This window comes from Schistocerca gregaria, chromosome 8 (genome assembly GCF_023897955.1).
Source record: "Schistocerca gregaria isolate iqSchGreg1 chromosome 8, iqSchGreg1.2, whole genome shotgun sequence".
Taxonomy (NCBI): domain Eukaryota; kingdom Metazoa; phylum Arthropoda; class Insecta; order Orthoptera; family Acrididae; genus Schistocerca; species Schistocerca gregaria.
Genome location: NC_064927.1, coordinates 200584386 through 200604094, shown reverse-complemented (window position 1 = coordinate 200604094; position 19709 = coordinate 200584386). Strand labels below are relative to the sequence as shown.

General features: G+C 41.9%; 1 protein-coding gene across 1 annotated transcript in view; it reads right to left on the bottom strand.

Annotated features, from left to right (window-relative positions):
• The window catches only part of LOC126285109 (uncharacterized), a 258049-nt gene extending 239052 nt beyond the window's left edge, over positions 1 to 18997 (bottom strand). The window contains exon 1 of the mRNA XM_049984433.1: positions 18722 to 18997. Within this exon, the coding sequence (XP_049840390.1) occupies positions 18722 to 18997 (276 nt within the window). The remainder of the gene's footprint in view (positions 1 to 18721) is intronic.
• Between the last annotated feature and the right edge of the window lie 712 nt (positions 18998 to 19709).

Below are 19709 nucleotides of genomic sequence, written 5' to 3'. Positions count from 1 at the left end.
GAAGGCTGTGAAACAACACCCGATTCTCCAGGGATACATCTTCGCATCAGGAAGTCAATGCGACTGTGGGTAGGTACATGTATCCTTGCTAACGGAGGGCATTTTGAACATTTCATCTATAAAGGTGTGTCATGTTGTGTGTTTCCAATGATTAAAGTGTTAAAGAGCTTTAGGAACTGAGTTGTAACGTGGAAGTAAAGCGTTTCCGCAACCTTGTACATACAACATATTTTCTTTCCCTACGTTGGAGGAATTGTTCCTGAAGGTCTGGCCATAGAGTCTTGTTATACCCCAGTCTGTGGGTTAAAAGTCTCAGTGGCAGGTCGCTGCACTCGCTGCCTTTCATTTTTTGAAAAGAGGCAGAATCGCGACCCGTCGGTTCATACCACATGCCTCGAGTGAGCTATTCTTCAGTTTCTGTGTGTTTTGGTCCACTGAAAAAAACAGATATTTGTACCATCGTGAGTAATGGCCTTTTGCGAGGCCAGTCCGCGTGAATACGTCGACAACTTGGTCAAATTCATTCCCGTTGTTATCAAGGGCACATTCAAACGCGGTAACTGCTTTCTGCCATTCTGTTACGACTCAATGTCGCTAATGCCATGCATCTGGCTCCAACATCACTTCACCGCCATGACTTATATTAGCCTTGATGGTTTATATGACCACCTCGTATTAGTTTTAAAGCATCTACAACGATTGCCAGCGACCTGTGTGGCCTTTTAAAATGGAGGGGAGGGGTGGTAGATAATACAAGGTGAGTCAGAAAGAACATTACAACTTTGGATTGACATAGGAACTTAAAAACTTACAGATTCGGTAGATGTGTTAATTTGTAACAAACAACCTCAAGTTTGATTCACGTAGTGCATAAGTATCTTATTGTGCCACCAGGAGCGCCACTGTAGTGCTCAGTTAAAATGGCTATTTTCACTTGTGCGGAGAGTGCTCGCTGTGTATTTTGATTTCAGCAAACGAACTCTGCAACACATGTTATGTGTAAATGACCGACAGGGGTTGGTTTTCTACCAGCAAGACGGTTCACCAACTCATTCCCGCACAGGAGATCGAGGTTTCCTCAATAATCGCTTCTAAGGTCGATGGACTGCCGGTGAAGATCCAGTTGCATGGCCAACTCACTCTCCAGACTCGACACCATCGGATTTCATTCGCTGAGGTTCCATTACAGATCGTGTGCATGTTTTTCTCCTAACAATAAATTTAGCCAACATGAAAAATCGAATCTACGCTGCCGTTGCACAAGTTACGCCCGGTTTCCTGTAAGTAGTATGGGAAGTAATGGATTACCTGTGGGATGTTCGGCACATCTCAGATGGTAGTCGCATCGAACCAAAATAACTCTCGACAGTTTTATGTAAAACTTGTGGCAGTTTCCTACAAAATGACGCATCTACCGATTCGGTAAGCTACCTCAATAAATTTCTGTATCTTTCCAAAGTTGCAAAGACCGTTTCAACTCAACCTGTATTTTGTCGTGTGAACTAAAATTTCTCAAAAACGTAATTCACCACCTTCATGAGTAGCGTATTTTGGGTTTATGTCATCACTGTGTACAAATGAAAGTCGATCGCTACATTTAACCTGTGAGTTCAGTAGATATTCTGACCCCAGTTTTAATGCGATGTAACATCCCCCTTTAATTGAAATCCCACACGTAAGCGTCCAACAAGGCGAACTAACAAACTTTTACCTTATATGCCGTAATGACGAGCAACTTTCTCATAGCGTAACGAAATAATGAAATGGGGATTTAACATAAGCTAACCCAAAATAACTTGAGACTGTAACATTTTCAGCAAGTCTCATATAGCTACTCCATTATTTGTCTCAAGACGGTAACGTTCTTATTCACACGAATACTTTTTATAGCCGGATGTTGTGGCCGAACGGTTCTAGGTGCTTCAGTCCGGCACCGCGCTGCTGCTATGGTCACAGGTTCGAATTCGGCCTCTCGCATGAGTGTGTGTGATGTCCTTAGGTTAGTTAGGTTTAAGTAGTTCTAAGTCTAGGGGACTGATGACCTCAGATGTTAAGTCCAATAGTGCTTAGAGCCATTTGAACCCTTTTGAACTTTTTATATTCACATATTAGTAGTTTTGACATTAATTGGTAACACGAGGAAAAAGATATTGTGAAGAGAAGACATACCATTACTGGAAGCTTTCAGAACTCAGAAACTTTGGGATTTTCATTTGCAAGGAAAACAATGGCGGATGGCGAAATAGTTCAGAGATTTTACGGAAGTTGGCTGCGGGTAAACATGCTACCAGTCAATATCCATTGCTGGTTCTGGTCTACCTCAGACTTACACTGAGTGACACGTCTATGTAGCGGTAGGAGGGAGGGGGGGGGGGGGAGAGGTAGGCTGCCCTCCTTGCCCATCGCCGGCTACGCCCTTGGATTCCCACGCCTATTTAATACTCCTGTTATTTACTCGTGAACCCTAACTCCTGCTTTTCCCCCTCCATGCAACGCTTGCACACGTACGTCTCAGTGCCTCTTAACCAAACTGGTTCACCTTCTGCCTTGCGGCGAACTACTTCCTCACTTCGCAGACCCGCCCTTCTCTATCCAAGTACTTAGCTGCAACTGCTTAGCAATCTCAATGTTGTCGCGTTTTCGCCGTATCAGCAATACAATCTATCCTATGTGTCAAAAAAATTATTAGGATGAGTTTCGAAGAGTCAGTAAGATATAGGTCATGCATTTCTTGTGGATCACAGCAAATTGTTTACAGGTTCTAGGCAGTAGCTTGTCACCCACTAGAGTTTCAACCTTTCGTTCAAGTTTTGTAGGCACTCAGCGACAAATGGCCCACGATGAAGACCACGCTGTTTGTGTGATACAACCGATTCACGCAGAACATGTCATTCCATAATGTACACTGATCAGGCAAACCATTATGACCACTGCCGCCGGCCGGAGTGGCCGAGTGGTTCTAGGCGCTACAGTCTGGAACCGCGGGAAAGCTACGGTCGCAGGTTCGAATCCTGCCTCGGGCATGGATATGTGTGATGTCTTTAGGTTAGTTAGGTTTAAGTAGTTCTAAGTTATAGGGGACTGATGACCTCAGACGTTAAGTCCCATAGTGTTCAGAGCCATTTGAACCATTGACCACTGACCATTGCGATGTTTAACGTTGCCTGGTGCCACTGCAGGTTCGTGAAGCTATAAGGAAAGCACATAAGCGAACTGGAGACGAACGTGGAATCATTCTAGTTAGGGTACTGGGCGCAAATGGGGAAATCCAATGACATGAACGACTTTGACAAAGGACAGACTGTTACGGCCAAGAGCACAGGAACTAGCATCTCGGGAAGTGTAAAGTTGGTGGCTTGTTCGCGCGCTACTGTCAATGGGAAGTCAGAGAAAGACGATGAAATCACGAGTGGGTGACGGCCACCATCATCACAGCATGTGGAGGTCGGAGGTTTGGCCGCTCTGTAAATGAGAATAGGTGGCAATCTTAGTCACGCATGACGACAGAGCGTAATGCTGGTGCAGGCACAAGTGTTTCGGAGCATATCATTCAGCGTTCTTTCTTAGACATTGGACTGCGCAACAAACAGCCTCTTCATATTCCCATGCTGACTCAACGACACAGTCATTGTCACTGTACTGTCCGCGGTACCATCTAGATTGAGCATTGGATCAATGTAAACATGTGGTCTGACGGGATAATTCACATTTCTTGTTACAACATGTTAATGGTCGTGGCTGCATACGTTGTCTTTCAGGCGAATGTCTGCTCGAAACATGCACCCTCGGGCATGGGTGTGTGTGTTTGTCCTTAGGATAATTTAGGTTAAGTAGTGTGTAAGCTTAGGGACTGATGACCTTAGCAGTTAACTCCCATAAGATTTAACACATTTGAACATTTTTGGGGGTTTGGTGGATGTCAGCATTATCCAGTGCGGGACATTTTCCTGGACTCCTAAGAGACCAGTGGTGGTAATCGATAGCATCATAACAGCTGTGACCTACGTTAACTACATGCATCCGTTCATGTTTGATTCCTTCAGGCTTGTAAATAACAAACCTATTCACGTCATTATTGCTTGGGACGCAAGTGAACTATTGTGCGTCATATTTAACTGGAATTATCTGGTGTAACAAAACTCTGACAAATTTTCGTCTTGCAGTAGACGAAAATATGTATTCTTACGATTCCGTTAACATGATGTTCTAACAAAAAAGTATTCTGCGCATCAAAAGCATGAGGAAAGGCATTTTTAAACTATCTGTATAAGATCTTATTCATTTATTTCATACAAAAAACTAAAACGAAATCATAATGCAGTTCTTCCAGAGTACATTGATGCTAAATCCGTATTTGTATGTTAGCTCACCGCGGCCACGGATTGTTGACGTAATTGGAAAAGAAAGAAAAGATAAAGCACACGTTTCTAATATTTATTAGGTACACCCCCCATACTTCTTTCTCTGTCTTGTCTCTGTCCATATTCTTCTTCTACCTCCTCTCTCTGTCCATCACCTTTATCCCCTTCCTATGTCCATCTTCTCTTCCTCCTTCTCCATCTTCTGCTGTCCGCTCCATCATACTACATAGAGTACAACACCCCCCCCCCCCACACACACACACACGACCACTGTGGCCGAGCGGTTCTAGGCGCTTCAGTCAGGAACCACGCTGCTGCTACGGTCGCAGGTTCAAATCCTGCCTTGTGCATGGATGTGTGTGATGTCCTTAGGTTAGTTAGGTTTAAGTAGTTCTAAGTCTAGGGGACTGATGACCTCAGATGTTAAGTCCCATAGTGCATAGAGCCATTTGAACCATATGAACACACACACACATTACTAAGCAAAATATATAGTTCTGAAAACTACAGAAACCTAGAATACTCAATGAAACTAGTAGATACAATAACAGAAACAGCAGGCCTCATATCGTTTGATGTCGCTTTAATGTACACTTGTATTCCAATAAATGATACAATAAAATCACCACACAAAGACTAAAACAACAAGGACACACGCCAGTCTCACACACTAATGAAATAGGAACCATACTCCAGACCATAACAGCACAAATCTTTCTGTTCGACAAAGCAGTTTATTCTCACCATGACGGACTGGCAATGGGATAATCAAATATAGGCCTACAAGCCAACATATTCACGAACAACCTAGAAAACCAGCTCTTCTCACATAATAAGACAAAAAAATACAAAGTCATATACTGATACCGTTACGTCGATGACATAATATGCCTGACTGATGACCCACTCACACGTACAGCACAGCTGCACAAGGAAACACCCAAATATTCACTTCATGTTAGAAATATAAACAAACAACACACTAAATTTTCTGGACCTCACCATACGAAAAACGAACAACACCCACCATTTTACAATATTCATTAAACGGACATCCACGAACATCACTCTTCACAATCTGTCGAACCACGCGGTGGCGTACAAGCAAGCAAGCTTCAGAATCATACTCCACAGACTGAACAGAACACCCGTAAGCAAACAGAACTACGTACAGGAGCTAAACATCGTAAAACAAATAGCACTGGAAATTGTCTACAAGTCCCACATGATAGAGAAATTAAACCAATAATTTGTAAACAGAAAAAGAATCAAAGCACAACACACAAAGAAAGCCTAACGCAACGCAGATCAACACAACATACAAACAACGTACATGCCACACATAACAGTAAAAAAATACGCACACACAACAAAATGGCAAGTGCTCACCTACATTAACAAAACTGTCCACAGAATACGCACCATATTGAAGAAACAGGGACTTCAAATAGGATACAGGGCACACACGATAACACAGAAAAAAACTCAGAACAAAGATAAATTCAGCAGATCAGGAATATATGAACTCAAATGCAACACTTGTCAATCAGTATACATAGGACAAACATGAAGGAACTTTAAAACATGATACTCAGAACATCTCAGAGCCCTAGCAACTAACAGCACCCAAGGCACATTTACTGACCACCTAATAGCCCACAACCACAACTCAACTACAATAGCAACAGATTTAGAAATACTGAAATCCAGCTACAGCTTATATCATAAACTGACAGTAGGAGAGAACTTCCACATACAGAACGCAATAGCAGAGGGCAAACAAGTTTTAAATGAAAACACTACACTCCGTAAAGACATATTATTTAACACATTAAAGGAACACATTAAAGGAACTTTACAGAAACGGCAACACAAACAGATGAACGAGCTTACACACACACACACACACACACACACACACACACACACACACACACACACACACACAGAGAGAGAGAGAGAGAGAGAGAGAGAGAGAGAGAGAGAGAGAGAGAGAGAGAGGAGTAAAAAGGCGTTAAAAAGACGAAATTAAACAAAGTACATTAAAGTGTTGTGCAGTGTCCTCAGAACCAAAAAGAAGGATCAGTCACAACAAAACATGAGTAGTAACAAATATATACGCAAAAAATTTTGACACGTCAAAACTCACTATTTGTAAAAATCGAAGGTATGATAACTCGCCAATGAAATTCACATTTACATCGTTTTGTTTACAGATGACAAACTGTCAGTATCTGACACCACACAGTTGGTCCTGAAAAACCATATAATATAAAATCACGGTATGAAGCCAAACGTAACGAAAACATTATTTAGGCCTCACTTTACTCGATCAATTGTAACCTAAATATGTTTACTTTTTGCAGTTTTCAATAAACAAAAATCCACTTATGATGGCAAAGAAGTGCTGAAATATGTTTGGGTAAAAGGAAAAACAGTGTGTTTGCAAAAAAGGCGAAACCTATATTTTATAATTCACCTTTCCACTGTCTGTCTCCGTTTCCTTCCACCCCTCTTCCCATGTCCTCCTGCCTCCTCGCTCTCTCATAAGCCCTGTCTATTGTTATTGTATATTCAGAGTCTGTGGTACTATTCCGATCGTAAACCATAAATACACCTCTCCAGTTTGCTAACAAATTTTCACGTGCGTATTAAAATACCATGTTGTGTCGATATTTCAAAGCAATCGATGAAGAAGTTGTTGTTGGTGTTGTTGTTGTGGTCCTACGTCCTGAGACTGGTTTGATGCAGCACACCATGCTGTTCTATCCTGTACAAGCTTCTTCATCTCCCAGTACCTACTGCAACCTACATCCTTCTGAATCTGCTTAGTGTATTCATCTCTTGGTCTCCCTCTACGATTTTTACCCTCCACACTGCCCTCCAATACTAAATTGATGATCCCTTGATGCCTCAGAACATGACCTACCAAGCGATCCCTTCTTCTGGTCAAGTTGTGCCACAAACTTCTCTTCTCCCCAATCCTATTCAATACTTCCTCATTAGTTATGTGGTCTACCCATCTAATCTTCAGCATTCTTCTGTAGCACCACATTTCGAAAGCTTCTATTCTCTTCTTGTCCAAACTAATTATCGCCCATGTTTCACTTCCATACATGGCTACACTCCATACAAATACTTTCAGAAATGACTTCCTGACACTTGAATCTATACTCGATGAGTTACGGAGATTTAAGATTTAGAACACACAAACATTTACATTTTTATTTATATAAATGCAAATGTTAGACTGAACAAAATCGTATATCTCCGAAAGCTGTTCACCGAATGCTTTGAAATCTTGATACAATCTTGCATTCAAATACGCACATGTATTTATATACATATCGATGCGCAATGTCGTACATGTACATACTCGCGTACAGTGTAGAATAGGGGCACATTGTTATCAAAAATTTCATGTTCTTTGTTCGAAATTGTAAACCTCCGAAAGATCTTCGCCGATTGCTTTTAAATTTTGACAAGGGCGTGTTTCATATACCTACTGCAACGTTGCATTCGAGTATGCGTTATGTACATAACAACAAGCGCATACTCGAATGCAACGCTGTGTAAAAATATCAGAATAATCCCTGAAGAACTCTCTGAGGTATAAGGTTTTGAACAAAGAACGTGAAAGTTTTCCGACATACCGCTTTAATATTTTTATAAGACACGCACATACACGTGCTAGACAAGCTCAAGTATTGTGGCATGAGTGGGACAGTGCACAAATGGTTTAATTCATTCACAACTGGAAGAGTGCAGAAAGTTGAAATAAGCAGTTCTCATAATATGCAAAGATCAGCACATTCCTCAAACTGGGGAACTATCAACAATGGGGTTCCACAAGTGTCGGTCTTGGGTTCTTTGTTATTCTTAACATATATTAATGACTTGCCATTCTATATTCATGAAGAGGCAAAGTTAGTTCTCTTTGCTGATATTACAAGTACAGGAATCACACCTGACAAACAATAATTAACTGATAAAATTGTCAATAACGTCTTTCAGAAAATTACTAAGTGGTTCGTTGAAAACGGACTCTCACTGAATTTTGATAAGACACAGAACATACAGTTCCGTTCAGTAAATGGTATGACGCCATTAATAAATATAGACCTTAATCAGAAGCATATAGCTAAGGTAGAATATTCAAAATTTTTAGGTGTGTCCATTGATGAGAGATTAAATTGGAAGAAACACACTGATGATCTGCTGAAAAGTTTGAGTTCAGCTACTTATGCTATAAGGGTCATTGCAAATTTTGGTGATAAACATCTTAGTAAATTCGCTTACTACGCCTATTTTCACTCATTGCTTGCATATGGCATCATATTTTGGGGTAATTCATCACTGAGGAATAAAGTATTTATTGCACAAAAGCATGTAATCAGAATAATAGCTCGAGTCCACCCAAGATCATCCTGCAGACATTTATTTAAGGATCTAGGAATATTCACAGTAGCTTCTCAGTATATATACTCTCTTATGAAATTTGTTATTAACAACCAAATCCAATTCAAAAGTAATAGCAGTGTGCATAACTACAATACTAGGAGAAAGGATGATCTTCACTATTCAAGATTAAATCTAACTTTGGCACAGAAAGGGGTGAATTATAATGCCACTTAAGTCTTTGGTCACTTACCGAATAGTATCAAAAGGCTGGCAGATAACCAACAAATATTTAAGAAGAAATTAAAAGAATTTCTGAATGACAAGAATTTTTACATATAAATTAAGAAAAAAGATAAAAACAAATAATTATAATTTTTTTTAAAAAATATTAAAAACGAAAGAATAAAAAAGTTCTTAAATTAACTTAATTATGTTGTTAAATTAACTTAATTATATCATGTATTGGAAAATTTGAGTCGTTCCACGTCATTACGAAATATCGTATTCATGATCCATGGAACTAGTATTAATCTAAACTAATCTAATCAAAGGAATCGTTAAAAATATTCGGAGATATACGATTTTCAATAAACGAACGTTTACGTTTTTGTTTATATAGATCTGATAGTTAACGATTTCAATGAAATGTCAAATTACGCATTTATCGCGCAATAGACGTGGCAACTCCCCTCAGCGCTGTCACGTTCTTCTGCCGAATCTCGGTCCTAAAGTAATTTTGAACACACTACACGAGATAATTTTGGTTCCTCCATAACTTTCTTCCTAATGTACACTACATGATAAAAAGTATCTGGACACCTGGCTGAAAATGACTTACAAGTTCGTTGCGCTCTCCATCGGTAATGCTCGAATTCAGTAGGGTGATGGCCACCCCTCATCCTTGATGATAGCTTCCAAGCTCGCAGGCATACGTTCAATCAGGCACTGTGAGGTTTCTTGGGGAATGGCAGCCCATTCTTCACGGAGTGCTGCACTGAGGAGAGGTGTTGATGTCGCTCGGTGAGGCCTGGCACGAAGTCGGCGTTCCAAAATGTCCCAGCCGTCTTCTGTAGGATTCAAGTCAGGACCCTGCGTAGGCCAGTCAGTTACAGGTACGTTATTGTCGTGTAACCAGTCCGCCACAGGCCGTGCATTATGAACAGCTGCTCAATCGTGTTGAAAGATGCAATCGCCATCCCCGAATTTCTCTTCAGCACTGAGATGCAATTAGGTGCTTAAAACATCAATGTAGGCCTGTGCTGTAGTAGTGTCACACAAAACAAGGCGTACAAGCCCATTCATGAAAAACACGACCACACTATTACACTACCGCATATGAATTTTACTGTCGGCACACGCGGGCAGGTGGCGTTCGCCGGGCATTCGCCATACCCACACCCTGCCATCGGATCGCCTCATTGTATTACGTGATTCGTCACTCTACACAACATTTTTCCACTGCTCAATCGTCCAATGTTTACGCTCACTACACCAAGATAGGCGTCGTTTGGCATTTACTGGCATGATGTGTGGCTTATGAACAGCCGCTCGACCATGAAATGTAAATTTTCTAACCTCCCGCCTAACTGTCATAATACTTGCAGTGGCTCCTGATGCAGTTTGGAGTTCCTGTGTGATGGTCTGGATAGATGTCTGCCTATTACACATAACGATTCTCTTCAGCTGTCGGCGGTCTCTGATAGTCAACAGAGGAGGTCGGCCTATACGGTTTTGTGCTGTAGATGTCGCTTCACGTTTCGACTTCACTACAACATCGGAAAAAGTGTACCTAAGGATGTTTAAGAGTGTGGAAATCTCACGTACAGACGTAGGACATGAGTGACACCCAATCACCTGACCACATTCGAGGTCCGTGAGATCCGCTGAGCGCCCCATTCTGCTCTCTCACGATGTCTAATGTCAACAGAGGTCGCAGATACGCAGGATCTGGCAGTAGGTGGTTGCACAATACACATAATATGAGAAACGTATTTTTGGAGGGCGACCGGATTCTTTTGATCACATAGTGTAGTTAGCTGTTGAAAGGTAGCTACTCCAGAAGACTACAGTAAACTGCCGAAATACGTAGTACAGTGTCAGCCCACTTCGGCCGCAGTGCCAATTGTCTGAGAATCATAGACAATTTTTTTGAATGGTGTCCACTTAACCGCAATGGCGGTTATTGTTAGGAATAAACCATCCCCTTCACTTGATATTTATATTCATAGTGAGGTCCTGCGTGCATTTATCGTGACACAGAAACAATTAATAGAACAATATCATTTCTGTCAAAATCGTTTAATCAGTATACGGTAGTGAGACCTATGACAAGACGAAGCACAACTCCTCTTATTTTCTTACTCTGAATAACAGCAGTAAGAAGCATTCACATAATATTACGAAACATATTATTTAAATGTGAAAATATTTTCTCGGCTATTACCTTTTGTTGTTCTTCAAAATTGTTTGGCTACTGGTGCAGGTGAAATGACTATTAATTCACTAGTTGGTGCGCGAGTTTTTCGACCTGCAAAGAGTGCACGCGTTTGAGGGTGTCTAGTTTATGCGATCACAGGGACGACGGATAGCGACTTGTTCATGTGGAGATTCTTCCTGTAGAGTTCGGCCCCACTAGAACAGCAGCAGTATTGAAACTTCCTGGCAGATTAAAACTGTGTGCCGGACCGAGACTCGAACTCGGGATCTTTGCCTTCCGCGTGCAAGTGCTCTACCTACTAAGCTACCCAAACACGACTCACGCCCCGTCCTTACAGCTTTACTTCTGCCAGTATCTCGTCTCCTACCTTCCAAACTTTACTTCTGCCTTTCAGGAGTGCTAGCTCTGCAAGGTTCGCAGGAGAGCTTCTGCAGCACCACATCTCAACGCTTCGATTCTCTTGTTTACTAGTGATTCACTGACACACAATGCTGTGCTCTGGACGTTTATTCGCAAAAGTTTCTTCCACAAATGAAGGTCAATGTTGGACGCTAGCTAATTTCTCTTGGCCAGAAACACTTCACTGCCTGAGTTAATCTGCGTTTCATGACCTCCTTGCTTCGTGCGTAATGTTACTTTGCTTTCGAGGTGGCATAATTTCTTAACTTTGTCTACTTCGTGGTCCCCAATTTTTACGTTAAATTTATCGCTAACCGCCGGCCAGAGTGGCCGAGCGGCTCTAGACGCTACAGTCTGGAACCGCGCGACCGCTACGGTCGCAGGTTCGAATCCTGCCTCGGGCATGGATGTGTGTAATGTCCTTAGGTTAGTTAGGTTTAAGTAGTTCTAAGTTCTAGGGTACTGATGACCTCAGACGTTGTCCCATAGTGCTCAGAAACATTTGAATCATTTTTTTAATCACTAACCTCATTTTTTTCCTCGTGCTTACTTTCGTCTTTCTTCGATTTTCTCTAAATCCACATTCTGTACGCTTACTCATTAGAATAATCGTTTCACTCAACATTTTATGTAGTTCTTCTTTACTTTCATTCAGGATAGCAATGACGTCAGAGAATTTCACCACTGATATTCTTTCCCCCTAATTTTAATGCAACTCTTGAACCTTTCTTTTATCTCTTCTTCATAGATTCTTTTTAGTCAGAGGTGCTCGTTCTTGGTCTTCAATTCTTATTGTTCGTGCTTGGTTTCGTATATAATTTATATTACTCGTCTTTCTATGCAGCCTGTTCCTGCTTTTCTTATAATTTCGAATATCTTGCACTATATTGCATAGTCGAACGCTTTTTCTAAGTCGACAAATCCAATGAACCTATATTGATTTTTATGAAGTCTTATCAGTTGTAATGTCAGGGCTGTCTTTCTGACGCTCTAAACTTTCCGAAAGTCAAACTGATCGTCATCTAGCAAAACCTCAGTTTCTTTCTTGATTCTTGCCGTTAACTTGTTATCTTCGGCATTGTATGGATGATATAATGATGTGTCTCCAGAATCATAGAATCTACACATTAACTTGAATAGTCGCTTGGTTACCACTTCCTCCAATGACTTCTAAAATTCAGAAGGGACGTTATCTATCCCTTCTGCCTCATTTAATTCTAAGTTTTCCAAACTTGTATTAAACTCTGACTCGAACAATGGGTCCTCTATGTCTTTCACGTCAGCTCCCATTTTTTCTTCAACAATCACGTCACCAGACAAGTCGTCCGCCACGTAGCGGCCTTCAGTATACTATTTCCATCTATTCGGTTTCTCTTCTGCACTTAACAGCGATTTTCCCACTGCCCTCTTAGTTTTGACGTTATTGCTTTTAATTTCACCGAACCTGTTTTGTGTTTCCTATATGATGAATCAGTTCTTCCAACGTCCATTTCTTTTCAACCTTACCTCGGAAAAGGTGAGTGCCCCGGCTTGTGATGTTTTATGGTTTGAGAGGCCAATCCACGTGTGCAATTTGATTTTATGCTGTGGCGAAGCATAACGGCATTTGTAAATGGGATAATGTAGTCTCGAAACATGTTGTGGCAATAATTACACGATTGACAAATAGGCTGAATATCTTCAATATACTTAGAATAACAGTTGTATAACGGCTTCACATCAGTTATACTGTATTTTTTGACCATAAATCATTATCTTCTTTCGATTTAACTTCACTGATCTCCGCTTCATCTAAACCGAGCCTTTGCATTTCCCTTTCCAGGTTTTCTAGCTTTCCTTCCTACTTCCCACGCTCGACTCCATTATAATGCCGTGATCGGCAATAGAGAAATATTACGGATACATCCATCAGAGAAGTGTTTTTTGATCACCAGCATCCGCTCACCACGATATGGCATATTGGTGGGGGCGGCGCCCGAATCCACTTAGCGCACAGCGCGCCTTATGAGTCGCTTACCCGCAGTACACAAGCGCTCTACCAAATGCCAGGACGCCGTTCCGTCACTGCTCTGGAACTTATTAATTTACACATCTGAATAGCACTTTCTGGACGAATAAACCATGTATGGGAAGAATACTTAACGATAAAATATATTGAGGACGGCTCTGAATTGAATAAAGTAACACCTATGATTTTTGTCGCCCTAACACCTGCAGACGTTATATTACCCATGCTATCCTTCTAACTAATGTATCTATGAGGGGCAGTCAAATGAACATCGAACACCCGCCACAACGGGAACATGGATGGTTGTGTTCAAATGTAGTCGTCGCACCCTGTAAGGCATTTATCCCGTTGGGAGATGAGACGATAAATTCCTGTTTCATAGACTGCGGTCGGCCGATGACGGATCCCCAACCGCACTCCACTTCCTCGTCTATCTGAAACAGACGTCCACGTATGTCTTTCTTCAACTCACCAAAACATACAAATCACAAACTGAAAGATCAGGACTGTAAGGTGGATGCAGCAGCGTTTTCCAAAGAAATCTCTGAAGCGTGAAAGTATGACGCTTTGATTCTAAGTTGCGCCGTAGTTTCTGCAAAGTGTCTTCACGGCGCTGCTTATTGATTGTGGTCCCACCCTCGAAGAACGTGACAGCCAGAGCGCCACTGCAGTTAAAGAAGGAAGTCGTCACCGGCCGCTGTGGCCGAGCGGTTCTAGGAGCTTCAGTCTGGAACCGTGCTACGGTCACAGGTTCGAATCCTGCCTCGGGCATGGATGTGTCTCATGTCCTTAGGTTATTTAGGTTTAAGTAGGTCTAAGTCTAGGAGACTCATGACCTCAGATGTTAAGTCCCGTAGAGAAACTTCCTGGCAGATTAAAACTGTGTGCCGGACCGAGTCTGGAACTTGGGACCTTTGCCTAGGCAAAGGTCCCGAGTTCGAGTCTCGATTCGGCACACAGTTTTAATCCGCCAGGAAATTTCATATCAGCGCACACTCCGCTGCAGAGTGTAAATCTCATTCCAACTCCCATAGTGCTCAGAGCTATTTGAACCATTTTTAAGGAGGTCGTTGTATCCTTACCTGAATTTGAGCGAACGGTATTGAATTTCTCTGGCGGGGAAAATATGGGATGTTCCCGCTGCTGTTATTGCCGTTAACCCTCGGGCTGTCGGATCGCTGTCGGACAGAACCATCCTGTCGCACGATAACGCCAACCCCACACTGCCAACTGCACGAAGATTGCACTTTAGCTATTTGCTCGGGAAACGCTGCAACATCCTCCGTACAGCCCAGATCTTTCAGCATGTGATTTACACATCTTTGGCGACCGACCTGGAGAAAGACATGCGTCGACGTCGGTTTCCATGGGACGAAGGAGTGAAAGAGTGAGTGCGATTGTGGATCTGTCAGCGTCCGACAGACTTGTACAAAACAAGAATTCCCCGTCTCGTCTCCCAGAGGTATAAATACCTCAACGAGTTTGGTGATTACATTTGAATGAAACCATTGCATGGTCCCGATGTAGCGGATGTTCGTTTTCATTTGACTGCCTCTTATATGTAGCCGGCTACCACACGCTGTTCCCACAGGGCTGTGGTTGTAAAAGTGGAACATTCTGGCTCTGGGAATGGCCAAGGCTGCAACTTCCTTCACTCTGTCTTCAGACTCATCTGCTCCTCCTCAAATTTGGTCAAATCAGATCCCAACACAAAGTAAAAGACAAAGGAAGATCTGGGATGTAAATAAATTTTCAGAAACGAATTGTAAGGCGTGCACCAGAACTTCGTATGGATACATTTATTATTTTACAGTTGATGATTAGCAAGTTCTGGGACTATATTATAAAAAAAAACAGAGGTGCAGTAATATTCTTGGCATCTCTCACACATTCCAATTGCCGCATTTATGCAAATCCTTTTTTTAAATGTTGCTATAGAAAAACATCCTAGTTTACAATCAAAAAAGGTTGCGGATGATGCCGTGGTATATCGAGAGGTTGTAACAATGGAAAATTGTACTGAAATGCCGGAGGATCTGCAGCGAACTGACGCATGGTGCAGGGAATGGCAATTGAATCTCAATGTAGACAAGTGTAATGTGCTGCGAATACATAGAAAGATAGATCCCTTATCATTTACCTACAATATAGCAGGTCAGCAACTGGAAGCAGTTAATTCCATAAATTATTTGGGAGTACGCATTAGGAGTGATTTAAAATGGAATGATCATAAACCGAGCGAGGTGGCGCAGTGGTTAGACACTGGACTCGCATTCGGGACGGTTCAATCCCGCGTCTGATCATTCTGATTTAGGTTTTCCGTGATTCCCCTAAATCACTCTAGGCAAATGCCGGGATGGTTCCTCTGAAAGGGCACTACCGACTTCCTTCCCTAATCCGATGAGACCGATGACCACGCTCTCTGGTCTCCTTCCCAAAACAACCAAACCAAACCGAATGATCATATAAAGTTGATCGTCGGTAAAGCAGATGCCAGACTGAGATTCATTGGAAGAATTCTAAGGAAATGCAATCCGAAAACAAAGGAAGTAGGTTACAGTACGCTTGTACGCCCACTGCTTGAATACTGTTCAGCAGTGTGGAATCCATACCAGATAGGGTTGATAGAAGGGATAGAGAAGATCCAGGATCATTCATTAATCGCGAAAGCGTTACGGAGATAATAGATAAACTCCAGTGGAAGACTGTAGGAGAGACGCTCAGTAGCTCGGTACGGGCTTTTGTTGAAGTTTCGAGAACATAACTTCATCGAGGAGTCAAGCAGTATATTGCTCCCTCCTACGTATATCTCGCGAAGAGACCAAGAGGATAAAATAAGAGAGATTAGAGCCCACACAGAGGCATACCGACAATCCTTCTTTCCACGAACAATACGAGACTGGAATAGAAGGGAGAACCGATAGAGGTACTCAAGGTACCCTCCGCCACACACCGTCAGGTGGCTTGCGGAGTATGGATGTAGATGTAGATGAAGGTTCTCTCTCGTCGCACACTTTGGTAGCAAGCCACACGTGAAGCATCATTTCGCCCAATATTGGCGAGGACACCTGACGATGTACAGTATTCTCGAAATATGTTTTTTCTTTTGCTCTCGAGATAAGATGAGTTTTGAAGCTTTTTGATATAATTCTTTATCTGTTGATAAAATTGGGAATCGTGGGGTTGATTTAGCTACCTAGAGATGCTCGAAGGTCAAAATGAAACTAACAGAATACGTAGTCCTCTACGCTTTAATCAAAATTATTTCTTGGAAAGTTATTTGTAGAGTCCTCGTGCATACAATCCTAAATTTTCCTTTATCATTCCTTTTCTTGCCTTTTATGAAAATATTAATAAACACAATACACTGAGCAATCATTCGGTTTATTTTCACTTTAAATAAAGTAAAAATTGAAAATAAAACAGTTCCCGTAGAGATACTCGACCGCACAACTCTCTAATTACCGCTCTCTACTCTTTCAGCTGCTTCAACCGCTGCAAGGAAACTAAGGTAACACAGATGACTCATGCGTCGCCCGGCTCGTGCTAAAATTGCTATCTTCTCTAAACGCTTGGCCATTTGGCCCTTTCACTTCTGTTCACATGCATATAGTATAAATTTGACAAGTAGGCGTGGTCTCCTTGTTAGTAATAACGTCCGCCCCATAATTTCATTGGTGTTTAAAAGACACGATGGCGTACACTTTTCCACCCTTCATCAATATTACGTCTTATTTGATAACTGTGAGGAAAAAGTATTATGTCCAAATACAAGGAACCGTAACACTGTAAACTACACCACAAGCGTAGTGTGTGTGTGAATGGGTGTGAAACCCTAAGGGACCAAACTGCGGAGGTAATCGGTCCCTAGACTTACACACTACTTAAACTAATTTTAACTAACTTACGCTAAGAAGAGCAGATACATCCATGCCCGAGGAGGAATCGAACCTCCGGTGGAATGGACCGCGCAATTCGTGACATGGCGCGTCTAACCGTTAGTTGTAACTAACTGTTTCAAATAAAACAGTTTTGAATTTCACTGTGCTTTCCATTTCGTGACCTATCTTTCCTTACTTTCCGAATAGCCTTCTTATCTTGAAAGAAATAAGTTTCCTGCTCATTCATTTCAATTTATTTTGGTTTTATGTACTACTATGATTCAGCTTTGTAGGGACTTTCAAGCAAGTGAATACATGTTAGAAAAGTCGTAATAAGAATACGAGGTATAATTCAACCATCGGTTGTAGTCTCAGAAACCTACACATGTTTTAGGTAACTTCAGGAGCACCTGGCCTGATATACAATAATTAAAAAAAATTAAGCACAAGTAAAAAGAATAAGTAGGAAATAGCTAAAAATATAATATACTGTGATTTGCCGGATTACCAGGCTTCATACCTGTAGTCACGACGTTCGTTTCAGTACAAACGGTGGCACTCAGCTAAGACATCCACTACTGCGACACCTCGTGACAAACAATATAATTCTGTGCGGAGAGGTACATGCTGGGAGCGTAGCCAAAGATTAATTGTACATTGTTTCTAATCATGCTTTTTGTGAAATGTATGCGCGTACACAGACGAATAATCTTAGTTCACACAAAAAGTAAAATGGAACTGATTAAGAGCTAATGCAGGAAAATGAATTCTTTGAAGAACTCTATCACGGCTGTTAACCATGTAGCAGCTGAAGTATAACCTTAATAATTACACTACAGTTGTTGTTCTCATAACTCGATTTTCGACATAATTGAGATAGTTGACATAACGATTTGTTACAGTATGTATACTTATTACAATTTCAAAGTGTGATACACAGTACCGAACGGTTCTATGCGCTTCAGTGCGGAACGGTCGCAGGTTCGAATCCTGCCTCGGGCATGGATGTGTGTGATGTCCTTAGGTTAGTTAGGTTTTAGTAGTTCTAAGTTCTAGGCAACTGATGACCTCAGATATTAAGTCCCATAGTGCTCAGAGCCATTTGAACCATTTTTGTGATACACAGTAAATAACACGATAAACATAATTAGCACAGCTAGTTATTATGCATGCGTAATGAAATAGTTTTTGTACGTAACATCAGCCGGCACAAGAGAACAAGTCGCGCAGTCACCTGGTAAGCTACCTGGACGGTTTCGTGGTCCCACTTGCTCGTAACGGGTGCGGGCCCGGAGGCTGGGAAGGTGACGCCCGACTGATCAATACGACTCGAGAGCGAGACCCGGCCTCTGGTCCAGAGCACAGCACAGCACAGCAAAGCACAACCGTGATGCACGTGTCTGCCGCACACCTCCTCAGCACCGCGCGGCAGCCAGTCGATACCTACAGCTCGCCCACCCCCGGGCTCTGCCAGCGCCTTTGCGCGAGGAAGGAGCATCACCAACCGCATGCTGCCACTTCTTAATCCTTTCTTCATCCACCGTAATACTGCAAATCAACACCTTCATAGAGCATTACAACCTGCGTAACGCATCGTAGATGCTTATTCGCCGACCGTTGTGGCAGAGCGGTTCTAGGTGCTTCAGTGCGGAACAGCGCTGCTGCAACGACCGCAGGTTCGAATCCTGCCTCGGGCATGAATGTATGTGATGTCCTTACGTTAGTTAGATTTAAGTAGTCCAGGGGACTGACGACCTCAGATGTTAAGTCCCATAGTGCTCAGAGTAATTTGAACCATTTGATGCTTATTTCGTATCAATAGGTCTCACGCGAGATGTAGCTGTTCTTTCGACACCCCGTCAAATGTAGCGAGCAATGTCCTCAATACGTTGCAAGTTATAGCGTCCCCAGTGAAATAATACGAAAAGACTTAAAAAACAGTATTTATAAAGAAGAGACATTTATAAATTGAATAATATACATTTTTCTCGTGTACCTGTAAAATAATAATTTCTATGTGTACGTTTCGAGGGCAAAGAAATATAACAAAATGATCTAAAGAGACGACAAGATACGATCTTTTGTTATTTTTTTAGTCGTCTTCACTTCTTCTCTTGTCTTGGTTGCGTGTAGACGGACATCATGCGAGTGCTGGCAAATTGAAGCATATTTGCACTAATTAAGCACATAATATATTGATTTAATATTATTGTTCACTTTTA